Source organism: Saccopteryx leptura, chromosome 4 (assembly GCF_036850995.1).
Source record: "Saccopteryx leptura isolate mSacLep1 chromosome 4, mSacLep1_pri_phased_curated, whole genome shotgun sequence".
Classification (NCBI taxonomy): domain Eukaryota; kingdom Metazoa; phylum Chordata; class Mammalia; order Chiroptera; family Emballonuridae; genus Saccopteryx; species Saccopteryx leptura.
In genome coordinates this window covers 1,685,896-1,699,171 of record NC_089506.1, presented here as the reverse complement: position 1 = coordinate 1,699,171, position 13,276 = coordinate 1,685,896, and the positions used below count along the sequence as shown (strand labels likewise).

The window sequence follows — 13,276 nt, the reverse complement described above, 5'->3', positions numbered from 1 at the left end:
CAGGAGAGGGTTCCATGGGGTCTGCCCGTGCTTCAGCCCAGCTGTGTCGGGTCTGTCCCCAATGCTGCAGGCATGGTTCTCAGACCCCACGGTAAGACCCCCACTTGTGACATGAGTGCACTCTGCCTGGGTCCCACTCACTGAGTGCTGCCGGCGGAGTGGGCATCGTTAGGGAATAAACTCAATGTTTGGAGAATACTTGGGTGCTGGCCCGGGACAGCTCAACAGGTAACAGGTATCTGCGGACCATCCTGTGACTCTCCCCTACTTTGCACCTTCATTTCTGGGTGTACGTTTGCTTCGTTTTGCTTGTTAACCAGTGTTTTTCAACTGCCGGTCCGCAAACTGGTGCTGGTCCACCAGAAAATTTTATGTGAGTCCATAAAGAGTTTATCACCCTGACGTATGAAGATTATAGACCCATGATTATAGACTCTATAATCTTTATACAACATCCAAGTGGTTAATTCTTTCATGGACTGGCACAAAATTTCTGGTGAACTGGTGGTTGAAAAACGCTGGACAGTATCACTAGGAGACTGGTTCATAGCTTCTCACTGGCACTGAATACATAGTAACAGTGGAAGAGAATGGGAAGAAAGACACTTCTGTCTGAATACATAGTAACACTGTAGTAACATTGGCACTGAATACATAGTAACACTGGCACTGAATACATAGTAACAGTGGCACTGAATACATAGTAACACTAGCACTGAATACATAATAATAGTGGAAGAGAATGGGAAGAAATACACTTCTGTCTGAATACATAGTAACACTGGAACTGAATCCATAGTAACAGTGGCACTGAATACATAGTAACAGTGGAAGAGAATGGAAAGAAAGACACTTCTGTCTGCATTTAAGGTGTCCAGCCCTTATCATATCACACCCTGATGAAAACAGTTTTTGTATGTTTTTTTTTATTTATTCACAAGTTTCATTATAATTCATACAGGAATAGCTATAAACAGATACAAGTGACTTGCTTTCACAGAGTGAATTGGATTTACACATAAATTTCAAAGTAAGAGAAAATGAAAATAAATTAATATACGTATAATAAGTGTATGTAAATCAACATGTAATAAACACATAAAGTAATCAGTAAAAACCCATTATGTGTAAGGTAAGGAGGACTTGGCAATTGAAGTTAATTATGAATGACACATCACATTTCCCTTTTAATTTTCAAATACGATCCATGTAGTGCACTTTGGGGGTTATTGATACTTGCTGGTCTTTGGGGGTTATTGATACTCGCTGGTCTTTGTGGGTTATTGATACTCTCTGGTCTTTGGGGGTTATTGATACTCTCTGGTCTTTGGGGGTTATTGATACTCGCTGGTCTTTGGGGGTTATTGATACTCTCTGGTCTTTGGGGGTTATTGATACTCACTGGTCTTTGGGGGTTATTGATACTCTCTGGTCTTTGGGGGTTATTGATACTCTCTGGTCTTTGGGGGTTATTGATACTCACTGGTCTTTGGGGGTTATTGATACTCGCTGGTCTTTGGGGGTTATTGATACTCTCTGGTCTTTGGGGGTTATTGATACTCGCTGGTCTTTGGGGGTTATTGATACTCGCTGGTCTTTGGGGGTTATTGATACTCGCTGGTCTTTGGGGGTTATTGGTACTCGCTGGTCTTTGGGGGTTATTGGTACTCGCTGGTCTTTGGGGGTTATTGGTACTCGCTGGTCTTTGGGGGTTATTGATACTCGCTGGTCTTTGGGGGTTATTGATACTCGCTGGTCTTTGGGGGTTATTGATACTCTCTGGTCTTTGGGGGTTATTGATACTCGCTGGTCTTTGCGGGTTATTGATATTCTCTGGTCTTTGGAGGTTATTGGTACTCGCTGGTCTCTGCCGTGCCTGGTGTGAACTTGCTGTACCCCCAAATGGCGTTGTGTTAACTTCAAAAACTAGCTTTTCACTATTCTAAATTGTAGTAAAAAAATTTATACAAAGATTAAGTGCATTTTTTCAGGGTCAAATTTAAATAAAAAGTGATATATGGTAGTTGATCTTGCCAATATTCGATAGGAAAAAAAATGTGAAGTTTAAATATAGCTGCAACCTACATTCCAAAGTTAAAGACACACATTAGACATAGACCAGTGAAACGAGTGAGAGGCTTACGTGATTGTGGTTTCCGCATATTTAGCAATTTTATGCCCGAAGAAAAGCCCCCAAATGTGCTGGAAATAAAAACATAGTTCTACTTAACGCATATAGTGTTTTCTGCTTTTTAACATAAAGCCGTTTTGGGAGAAATCGATTTCAACTAAGAGAAACATGGTGATGCAGCTCAGACCTGGCCGTCCCGGACAGAACCGCTGTGCTCCAGGGCTGGGATTATCCGTTCAGGCACGGATCGGGGCTGTCCCTTCTGATGCCGGCGTGGCCCAGTGAACTGTCACAGCCACGATGTGACGTGGGGACACCCTGCTCCCTATGTTTCAACATCTCAGGTTTGGGAGGGGGGAGAGACAGAGGCTCAGATCTCAAACTTTAATGCATAGTAGTTGCCAGGGATGGCGTCACCATGCCAACGGGGGTCTCAGCAGGTGTGGGGTGGGACACCTCCAGAAATAGAGCAAACTGAGTGTCCCCTCACCCACCAGACCCACGGGCCTGTGTGCCGTGTCTGGGCAGCTCAGCCTCCCACCTGGATGGACGTCCCTTGGCCTTTTTCTTAATATTAGACACCAGAAGTGGTGAGAGACCCTGTGAGGATCAGAGCTGTGCGCTGCGTCTCCGTGGTGACTAACCCATCATGTGTCCATCCCTGTCTGGGGTGTCCAAGCACGGCCTGTCCCGACCCGCACCCTGGACGGGCACCCTGGACGGGCAGAGTCTGGTTGGCCCTGACCGCTCTCGGAGGCCACCCGGGCTGGCTGCCCCCAGTCCTGGAGTTGTGTTTTCTGTGTGAAGTCCAGGGGACAGTGGGGCACACGAGTGAGCAGAGGGGGCATGTGGGCCGCAGTGCAGCCGTGTGGACCTGGTCCTGCGGGCGAGGCAGGTGGGGTGCGTCTGCACCCCACACGGGACCCACACACTCTCATAGCCGATGGCCCTGCAGAGACGAGCTCTTCCCGTGGCCTGCGGGGTTTCCTTCCCGATCAATAGAGCCCCACCCATGCCCCCTCCCCGCCCCGTCACCTGGAGTCCCCTCAGTTCATGAGTGTTACTGCTCATGCTCACGGCCACCTGGAGGACTTTAACCTGGTCTATACCAGAGATGCTCTTCTCCCCCTCCCCCCGATTTCTCCCCCTGGTACGCCGTCTGTACCTTACACCCGGGTGTGAGGAGAAGGTGCCCTAGAGTGATGGACGGCATGATTTACAATCCCCGGTTCTCTAGTGGCCATTGCAGATGCTTCTTTCTGATTCTATAAGATACCGTTGCTGCATAGTTTGTTTGTTGGTATGATAAGGTTTATAGGGATTGGTATTAAATACTACTTAGGATAATTTAGGCTGATTTCCAATATTCCATAAAACATTTAAAACATTGTCGGTGCCTTAACTAGAGACCGTTTCGTCCAGGAAGGTGTTTGATGGTGGATTCAGGGTCTGTACATATGGGTCCTTTAGCTAAATATAGACTATACACGAGAAGGTTTTGTTATCTTTAAATGAGAGGAGAGAAGTATGTGTTCTCAGATTAGTTGTCTGAAGGAGCAGGGTTTCCAGATTCACACTTAACATTTTTCCTAAATGTTAAGCATATTTGAGAAACAATACACAGGCCCTGGCGACCATCTGCTCCTCCACTCGTACCCCTCCCCTTTCTCTCTCTCTCTCTCTCTCTCTCTCTCTCTCTCTCTTCCCCTAATGCAGCCATGGCTCAAATAAGCAAGTTGGCCCCAGGCATTGAGGATGGCTCCAAGGCCTCACCTCAGGCACTAAAATAGCTCGGTTGCTGAGCAACAGAGCAGCAGCCCCAGATGGGGGTTGCCAGTTCAATCCAGTTTGGGGCACATGTGTGGTCTATCTCTCTGCCTCCCTGCTTCTCACTTGATAAAATAAAATAAGTATAAATATATAAACAGAAACAGCATGGGGTTTGACATCTAATACGGGACATAGTTCTTTAAGGACTTTTCACATTGTGTATGTGCTAGAATTGAAGTGTTTCCTATGAAAAATGGAGGAGACATATTTCATGCAAAGAAATCAAGAGTAAAATCAATTAATATTGAACATGAGGAGCAGTCTGTTCATACATCTGCTCGTTGCTGTACGTCTCCCCGAGAGAAGCGTCTGCTAAGATCAGTATTGACATGAAATAAAGGAACAGCTCAGAACGGGCTCGCACCGGACTCAGTTACGGAAGGATTCCTCGGCAGGCTCCCCGGGGGAAGAGCTCAAGTCTCTGTTCTCCCTGCAGGAGGCGGGCAGTTGAGAAAGTCACTTCAGGAGTCAGATACAAGGACGCGGTTTCTGTGACCTAACTTCTCGGTGTGTCTGCATTCCCACAGCCGTCGGGCTCGCCGCGTGCCAGGAGCCAGTGCTGCCCAGCAACGGGTTCAAGACGGGCGACCGGTACATGGTCAACGACGTGCTGGCCTTCCAGTGTGAGCCGGGCTACACCCTGCAGGTAGGTGTGCGGCGTCACCGCGCCCTCGGTGTGCACCGGGCGGCCCTCTGTTTCTCTCCCTTGGCTGGTCCATCGAAGTCCCCACAGTCCTGTGCACAGTGGTCCTCTGACGGACAAGGTGGAAATACCTCCTAAATGGTGAAGAATTCCCTCAACGTCGGGCATGTTATTATCTCATTCCAACATGGCCGCTCCCCCGGCAGCTGAGCAGTGAAATTCTAGGGAACAGAGTCCTAGCAAAGTGTCTCCAGCAGCCCTGTCCCTCGGTCTGCTCCGAGCCCGTCTGTCCTGCCTGCAAACTCTTCTCAGGATGTGTGTGTGTGTGTGTGTGTGTGTGTGTGTGTGTGTGTGTGTGTGTGTGTGTCGGAGACAAAGACAGACAGACAGGAAGGGAGAGAGATGAGAAGCATCCATTCTTCATTGTGGTTTCTTTGTTGTCCATTGATTGATTTCTCATATGTGCCTTGACTGCGGGCCTTCAGCAGACCGAGTGACCCCTTGCTCGAGCCAGTGACCTTGGGCTCACGCTGGTGAACCTTGCTCAAACCTGATGAGCCCACGTTCATGCTGGCGGCCTCAGGGTCCCGAACCCAGGTCCTCTGCGTCCCAATTCAGTGCTCTCCACTGCACCACCACTACATTTTTTTAGGTGACACTTTTAATCACACTTTTACAAACTAATGTGTAGCAACATGAGTCATTTTTCCGTGATTTATTCTTTGGTTAGAATACAAATCAGCTAACTCTTAGACTAGTTTCTGCATGTGACTAAGCAGTAATTCTTGTAGAATTGTACAATCCTCCCTGCCGATGACAGATATGGGTCATCGAAACATGTGTGGTTCAAAATCCAAGAGAACTAGTTAAGCCGACTTCTGATTCTGACCTGGGGTTAATCCAGGCAGTGGAGTCCCTGTGCTCTGTTCATGAGCACCTTGGAGCTGCTGGTCATTCAAGCGACTTCTTTCCTTGTGATCTGTACTCACTAAATAACAGTAAGCGTCGGACATCCCTCAGCCGCACGGCAGGGGACGGAGACCGCTAAGTGTGAGGTGACGTTTCGCACTTGGGCTGGGCTGAGTCTCGCTGACCAGAGACCACTCAGCGGGAGCAGCAGACTTGATGCTGATGGCCGGCGTGCAGGCCCCCTGCTGTTTGCCTCCAGCCCACGGTGTGGGTCCCTGCTGGCCTAGCTTTGCTGGTGAGGGGTGGGAGCCAGGCTGAGAGATGGAAGGAAGGGGGCGTATGTGCCTTGACCAGGGGGGCTGTAGCAGACCAAGTGTCCCCTTGCTCAAGTCAGCGACCGTGGGGCCATGTCTATGATCCCACGCTCAAGCCGGCGACCTTGGGATTTTGAACCTGGGTCTTCCGCATCCCAGTTTGACACTCTATCCATTCTGCCACCACCTGGTCAGGCTTGAGTATCTTCTTAGGGAATCTTGGTCAGCTCCTGAGGAGGAAATAGAGTTATTTAGTGAGGAGCTTCCTAGCAATGAAGTGTTTAATATTCTGCTGAGAGAGGAAGCCCTGTGGACTCGCATCTGTGGAGCCCAATCAGGCCACAGACCAGCTCCGTGTTTCAAATGCAGACTGAGCTGTCTCCCTCTCCCTTGCAGACAGGGCCCGGCTTAGCCACGCACAAGCTGAGGTTTGTCCCTCACAGGAGTAAGCTGGATTCTCAGTTACTGTAGTCGCTAAAATCGACAATTCCACTCGCCTGTTGATATAGTTAAAATGGCAGCGGGCATAAATGACATGCAGTTTACGAAGAGCATCGCTGCTTGGGTGGTTTCTACACAGACGTCTGTTGCGGTCTGTCCTGGCGAGGTCCGTGGAGAGGGCCCGAGGGCGCTGCCCCCCAGCAGGAGAGACCTCGAGTGACTGAGAGATAATGTCTGTCTTCTCTACATCTGCTCTGGCTGTCCTTTAAACATATGGAAAAAAAAGAATTCATTTTAAGTGAGTGAGCAGATACTCAGGGTCCTGGCTTGTTTGGATCTATTGTCAAAATTTCAGCTGGAATTTTCATTCCTGTGAAATGTCTAGACTGACATCAATTGTGGAATACGAGCTAGATTAGTAATCAATGACGGTGTTATTCATTGGTCATCAATAAATATCTTCAAAGGCTTCTGCATGTAGGTTGATCCATAACTCAGAAGAAACGGCGCTGAAGATAGTTTAATGGATCAGAGAAAGGGTGTGCTCAGAGCACGGGCTTCAGCAGGAAAAGCCTTGTCCAGAATGTCTTCTTCCGGGACAAGTTAGTCTTCCTTCACGGTAGTGGTCCCTGAACTGTCAGGCAGGGGGATGAGGTGTGTCCTGTGGCCGGCGCCCTGGGTGTGAGAGGCTTGTGTGCTTCGGAAATCGCTTTGTCAGTGACAACCACGTTAGTCCCCGTTCATGTTTGATGGCTATTATCTAACATGAGTTAAAGATTTATTTTTCAGCCCTGGCAGGTTGGCTCAGTGGATAGAGCATTGTCCCAGTGTATGAACATCCTGGGTTCAAGTCCTGGTCAGGGTACATAAGAGAAATGATCATCTGCTTCTATCCCCTCCCCCCCCTCTCTCTTTCTTGCCTGCCTGCAACAAGTGGCTTGGTTGGTCCAAGCGTCAGCCCTGGGCACTAAGGATAGCTCAGTTGGTCAGAGTGTGATAGCCTCAGGCACTAAAATTAGTCTGGTGCTCAAGCATTGGCCCCAGATGGGATTGCCAGGTGGATTTGGTTGGGATGCATGCGGGAGTCTGTCTCACCATCTGTCCTTCTCTCGCCTGGAAAAACAAAGATTTGTTCTTCAATCACTGCAAATGCCATTCTGAGTAGCAGATGGAAATTCAAAAGATAACTGCACAGGCTAACCAGGTCATTGAGTCATAGTGCGGAAAAATAAAAAATTAATGGTCTGCACACAGAAGTGTCCACTGACTCCCTTCTCGTTCGTGGTAAGAGAGAGTTTAGCACAGAACATCTCAGAATTTCCCCAACTGTTCTTTGCCTTTTAAGAGGGAAAACTGAACAGATTTGGGGAGGTAGGAAGTTGAAAACTTTGTACATTTAAAGGATAAAGACATCCCCGTGGTGTGGATCCATTTCATTTAGTGGACAGCTTGTCGGGCTGTCTGATAATAAAGTGACTATTATTTTTTCTTGGATGAAGGAGGCTCTGACCTCAACCACAATGGCTCTGAACCACCCGCAGTCGGGAAAGTTACCTTTTCAGCAGCAGATACTGTTTAGCTGACATTTTAGCCTTGGAATCAATCCCGAGTATTGCTGAGTCATTTTCAGCCTCTGAGACCAAGAGCTGTGACTTCTGATGACCGGGGGAAATGGACAACCGGTACCTGTCTCCGCTCCGTCCACCCGTCAGCCTCTGGGGCGAGCCCGGCAGAGACACGGACTGCTGGCCGGGGCATTGCAGAGCTTTTTACAGGAAGGAAGCAGGCAGCTCTTCCCACTCAGACTCAAGCTCTGCGACTCACGAGTGACCGTAGGAGGGAGATAGTGGAGATTCGTGGGAAGCGTTGACCTCGGTGAACCCAGAAAGGAGAGTCAGAAGCGGGCAGAGATGTCATCCCGAATGTGTAAGCCCCGCCCGCCCCTGTCCCGTGTGTGAGTGTCCCCGTCTTCTCTCCGCAGGGCCGGTCCCACATCTCCTGCATGCCCGGAACCGTGCGCCGCTGGAACTACCCGTCCCCTCTCTGCATCGGTAGGGCCACGCTGCCGCGATGGTCACTGTTCTGTGTGTGTGGTCCAAGTGCCACGGTGTCCCCTGTCCGGATGCCACGGGTGTCCCCTGTCCGAGTGCCACGGGTGTCCCCTGTCCGGATGCCACGGGTGTCCCCTGTCCGAGTGCCACGGGTGTCCCCTGTCCGAGTGCCACGGGTGTCCCCTGTCCAGATGCCACGGGTGTCCCCTGTCCGAGTGCCACGGGTGTCCCCTGTCCGGATGCCACGGGTGTCCCCTCTCCGGATGCCACGGGTGTCCCCTGTCCAGATGCCATGGGTGTCCCCTGTCCGGATGCCACGGGTGTCCCCTGAACTACTCTTCTGGCCAAAAGATGTTACGTCCCAGCTCCAGCCAACAGGTCGTAAGCCTTCGTGATTGGGCCCTGGGCCCACGGTTCTGTGTCCATCTGTCCACACGAGCTCAGAGCCAGGTCCTGTCACACACACACACCCCAAATGTGTCCCCTGCATGTGCTGCGCCCACCACATTAGGACCTGACGCAAGAGGGCAAGTGACCTTGTCCTTTTTAAAAGTTCCTATTATGTTTATTATTATTTTTTGCATTCCTTTTGTTTTTTCCAAATGTTGCACTAAGATACCGACAAGGTGCAACCACCTGCTTCCAATGCCCCCTGGAGGGAAGTGGCTGTCCCCTTAGCCTCCCGCCAGGCCTGTCCCGGGTCCCACATCCCACCGGGACAACAGCGCTGACGGGAAGCCCTTTCCTCTCCTGTGTGACTCGACTTTCGCACGTGGAGACGGCTGTAATTCTGTCCCTCTCCCTACAGTCCGAAGGGTCTCAGGACAGAGCCACCTGTCCTCACCACCGTGCCGTGAGCACACGGAGACGCTCAGTGACCAGTGGTGACAATCCGAGAGCATGGGTGGTGGGGACGGTCACTCGGTCGCTCCCACAGCCCCTTCCTGCTCCCTGGGAACTGTCCAGGGGGAGCTCACTGGTCTTTAGAACGCCACCCTCAGGCGCCCTCACAGGCCGGGCTGGGGGGGAGGCAGTGTCCAGGAGAAGCTGGTCAGCTCTCGTGAACAAATGCGTGCGAGTGTAAAGGGCACAGACTCTCCAGTGCGTCCTTCCAGCCACTCACGTGGTGTCCGAACCGTTCTGCAGAGGATGCCACCACGTGCTGTGCTGCCAGGTCCCCATGGGTGGCGTGAGGTGACCACTGAGTTCCATGTTCTTCTGGCAGCCTGGTGTGCCCACGTCTCACACCAATTCTAGGCCCTAAGGGGTTTTCAGTAATAAACAACCTAACTACCTTGAACGGAGACAGATGGGGTTGTGCACCAAAGAATGATAAAACTGAGCCAAGCCATAAAAAAAGAGCAAACCTCCACCTTCACGATAGTCCGTCCAGGCCACCTGACATGTCCAGTTATGCTCACGACACCATATCTGCTTACAAGTGACCAGTGTTCCTTAGTGACCAGCTTTGGTGTGTGTGTGTGTGTGAAAGGAATTTCTTGGAAAAAAATCAATTGACCCCCCACATCACCTAGAAAGTTGAAGTGATGTGTGTGGAGTCTGAAGAACTCCAGACTCTCTTTGGGGGGGGTGAGCAGACACCGGATTTCAGGGGTGTCCTGCTCCCACAGTGCCTTTCTTATGTGGTTCCTAATCAAGAACGTCCCCTTTAGGTTGGAGGCGTAATATCTTAAACATCGAATTGAAATCCACTCTCAATATCTCATTGCTGGTCATCATTATTATGCAAAGAAATGCCTTATTTGACTAGTTACCCTGCATGAGCCCAATATAATTGATTTTTATCCCTTATTCAATGTGCCTCGCGTACTAACCAATATCAAAGATTCTCCCTGCACACCTGCTCGCTCCTCGTTCCTCACAAGGGACAGGAAAGGTGTGGCTTGACTTGTTTGCTCGTTTGTTTCTTGCTATTATGCAAAACCCACGAATGGCCCAGAATAAATCTCCAGAAATGATCATTGATTTCAGTGATAGAAAGGTGGTGGTGGTGGTGGTTTTAGCTGGTTAACATAACATTATACAATTAATCACATGGGGGATTTTAGGACTACTGGAAATTCATACAGAGATATGGTTTTACTTACTAGCTCTTGAAAAAATTTTTCAAAGTCTATTTAAAAGGAAAAATAGTGCTAACGAAGTCCATTCATATCCAACCCATTGTCCACTTCCCAGCGACATGCGGAGGGACGCTGACCAGCATGGGTGGCGTGGTCCTGAGTCCCGGCTTCCCGGGCGCCTACCCCAACAACCTGGACTGCACCTGGAAGGTCGCCTTGCCCGTCGGCTACGGTGAGTGAGAGCGTATCGGAGCTCCTGAACGTGCAATTGTGTAGCTCCTGTCTGAGAAGAAATAGAGCTGAGAACAAGAATCAATGGACCTTATTCTGCTGGCATAATGGTGTCTGTCGTTGAAAGTGGCTCCCAGATTTAGATAAAGTTGGGGCAGAGGGCTGAGAGAACAGGAAGTTATTGGCAACATCAACCGCAGCTGTTTTCAGGGTGAAGTAAATGATAACATAGTAGCAACAGTAGACACAGGGCGAGGTAACAGTAGACACAGGGCTAGGTAAATGGTAACAGTAGCACAGTACACACAGGGGTGAGGTAAATGGTAACAGTAGCACAGTACACACAGGGCTAGGTAAGTGATAACAGTAGCACAGTACACACAGGGTGAAGTAAATGATAACATAGTAGCATAGTAGACACAGGGCGAGGTAACAGTAGACACAGGGCTAGGTAAATGATAACAGTAGCACAGTACACACAGGGTGAGGTAAATGGTAACAGTAGCACAGTACACACAGGGTGAGGTAAATGATAACAGTAGCACAGTACACACAGGGCTAGGTAAATGGTAACAGTAGCACAGTACACACAGGGCTAGGTAAATGATAACAGTAGCACAGTACACACAGGGTGAGGTAAATGATAACATAGTAGCATAGTAGACACAGGGTGTGCAACAAGCCTTGTCCCTAAGTGCATGACCGTCTCTGTGTTAACAATCCTGCCCCCAGGATCCATCCATGGACTTCAATAACAGGTACTATTTATTTTGAACAGTTTTAAGGCTTGTTTGGGTGAGGGCACGTTTTAGTATTGTTTCATACATTTTTAAATTTATATATTGTAGTGTTTTCTGTTTATAAGAATGGATTTTTATGGCCCTGGCTGGTTGGCTCAGCAGCAGAGCGTCAGCCTGGCATGTGAAAGTCCCAGGTTCGATTCCCAACAAGGGCACACAGGAGAAGCACCCATCTGCTTCTCCACCCCTCCCCCTCTCCTTCCTTTCTGTCTCTCTTCCCCTCCCACAGCCAAGGCTCCATTGGAGCAAGTTGGCCCGGACACTGAGGATGGCTCCATGGCCTCTGCCTCAGGTGCTAGAATGACTCCGGCCATAACAAAGCAATGCCCCAGATGGGCAGAGCATCGCCCCCTGGTGGGCATGCTGGGTGGAATCCCGATCAGGCACATGCAGGAGTCTCTCTGCCTCCCCACTTCTCACTAAAGAAAAATACAAAGAAAAAGAATGGATTTTTGGCCCTGTTTGGTAGCTCAGTGAATAGAGCTTTGGCCCTGTGTTCGAAAGTCCTGGATTCGATTCCTGGTCAGTGAATACAGGAGAAATGACCATCTGCTTCTCTCCACTGCCTTCTCCCCCTTCTCTCTGTCCTTTCCACTTATAGCCAGTAGCTCAATTTGTCAGCATGGGTGCTGAAGATAACTCCTTTGGAGCACATCACCCTCAGGTGCTAAAAATAGCTCAGTACTTGATCATTGGCCCAAGATGGGTTTGCCAGGTGGATCCCAGTTGGGGTGCATGCAAGAGTTTGCCTCACTATCTCCCCTCTTCTCAACCAAAGAAAAAAAAAGGAAAAAAAAAAGAAAAAGGCTTTCTATACTTAGTTTAGAGCTTTTAGGTTACTCATGTTACACAAGTCATCACTTGAACTGCTCAGTGTACTGACATCTCATTCTGACCTTTTTCAGAAATGCACAGTCTTTGTGAAAGTCAGATTCCCTTTCCCTGTCTGCCCCGTGGCCTCCTCTGCATTTTTGTTCATTGATTGGGGTTTTCCCTCCTGTGACTGTCTTAAAAGCAGTTTACTCCACTGGGCGTGTCAGATTACAGTCTCAGTGTCCCGGGATGGAGTCACTGAGAACTTCTGTGACTATATGGTTTTGTCATGAAAGGTGGAAGGTGAGTGAACACCAGCGAATGTGGATGTCACTGCCCTGGAAGCAGGTCATGAACTTGTCTCTGTTCTCAAAGTTTGCCTCATGGCCCTGTGCCCAGATCAGCTGCTGTTGGGCCATGGAGGGGAGGGGGGTGCTTTCTCAGCGGCCAGCTCCCGGGGGCCAGCACCCAGGGGCCAGCACCCGGGGACCAGCACCCGGGGGCCAGCATGGGCACATGGGCCCGGTGGGCCTCGTCAGGCATGAGGGCGTGAACATGCTGTGGACAGACACGGGGTGTTACACAGAGAAAAGAGGGCCTGGCAGGACACCCTGCGTTGAGGCTCATGGCCACCATTATGCGAGGAGCCTCCCCAAGGGCATGTGGGGTGCAGAAGGGGAGAGATTTCACAATGGAGTGGCAGCAGATCCGAGTTTTCAATTTAGTTTTCTCTTTTACATCCTGCACTGTGAGCCCGGGGGTGCAGTCCCGCTCCGACTGGCTGTCCCCACCCCAGGCTCAGCCGGTCCCAGAGGTTGAGTGCGTTTCCTTCCCGTGAGGATCTGGAGACAGGGACACGGTTGGAACCGTCATTTGACTCAGGATCAGGACTGGATAGAAGAGGCAGGGATGTGTCTATTTTCTTACTTTCCCTAATTATAGCCGACACACACTATCGTATGATATTCAGATGCGAACTTAGCGATTCGACATTCACACACCTCACAGGGTCATCAGCCCTGTATGTCC

At 49.8% G+C, this 13,276-nt stretch overlaps 1 protein-coding gene across 1 annotated transcript in view; it reads left to right on the top strand.

Annotated features, from left to right (window-relative positions):
* Positions 1-13,276, top strand: part of CSMD1 (CUB and Sushi multiple domains 1) — a 1,728,861-nt gene that overhangs the window by 1,537,902 nt on the left and 177,683 nt on the right. Inside the window, exons 38-40 of the mRNA XM_066382147.1 lie at positions 4,489-4,607; positions 8,250-8,319; positions 10,519-10,635. Coding sequence (XP_066238244.1) covers positions 4,489-4,607; positions 8,250-8,319; positions 10,519-10,635 — 306 coding nt within the window. The remainder of the gene's footprint in view (positions 1-4,488; positions 4,608-8,249; positions 8,320-10,518; positions 10,636-13,276) is intronic.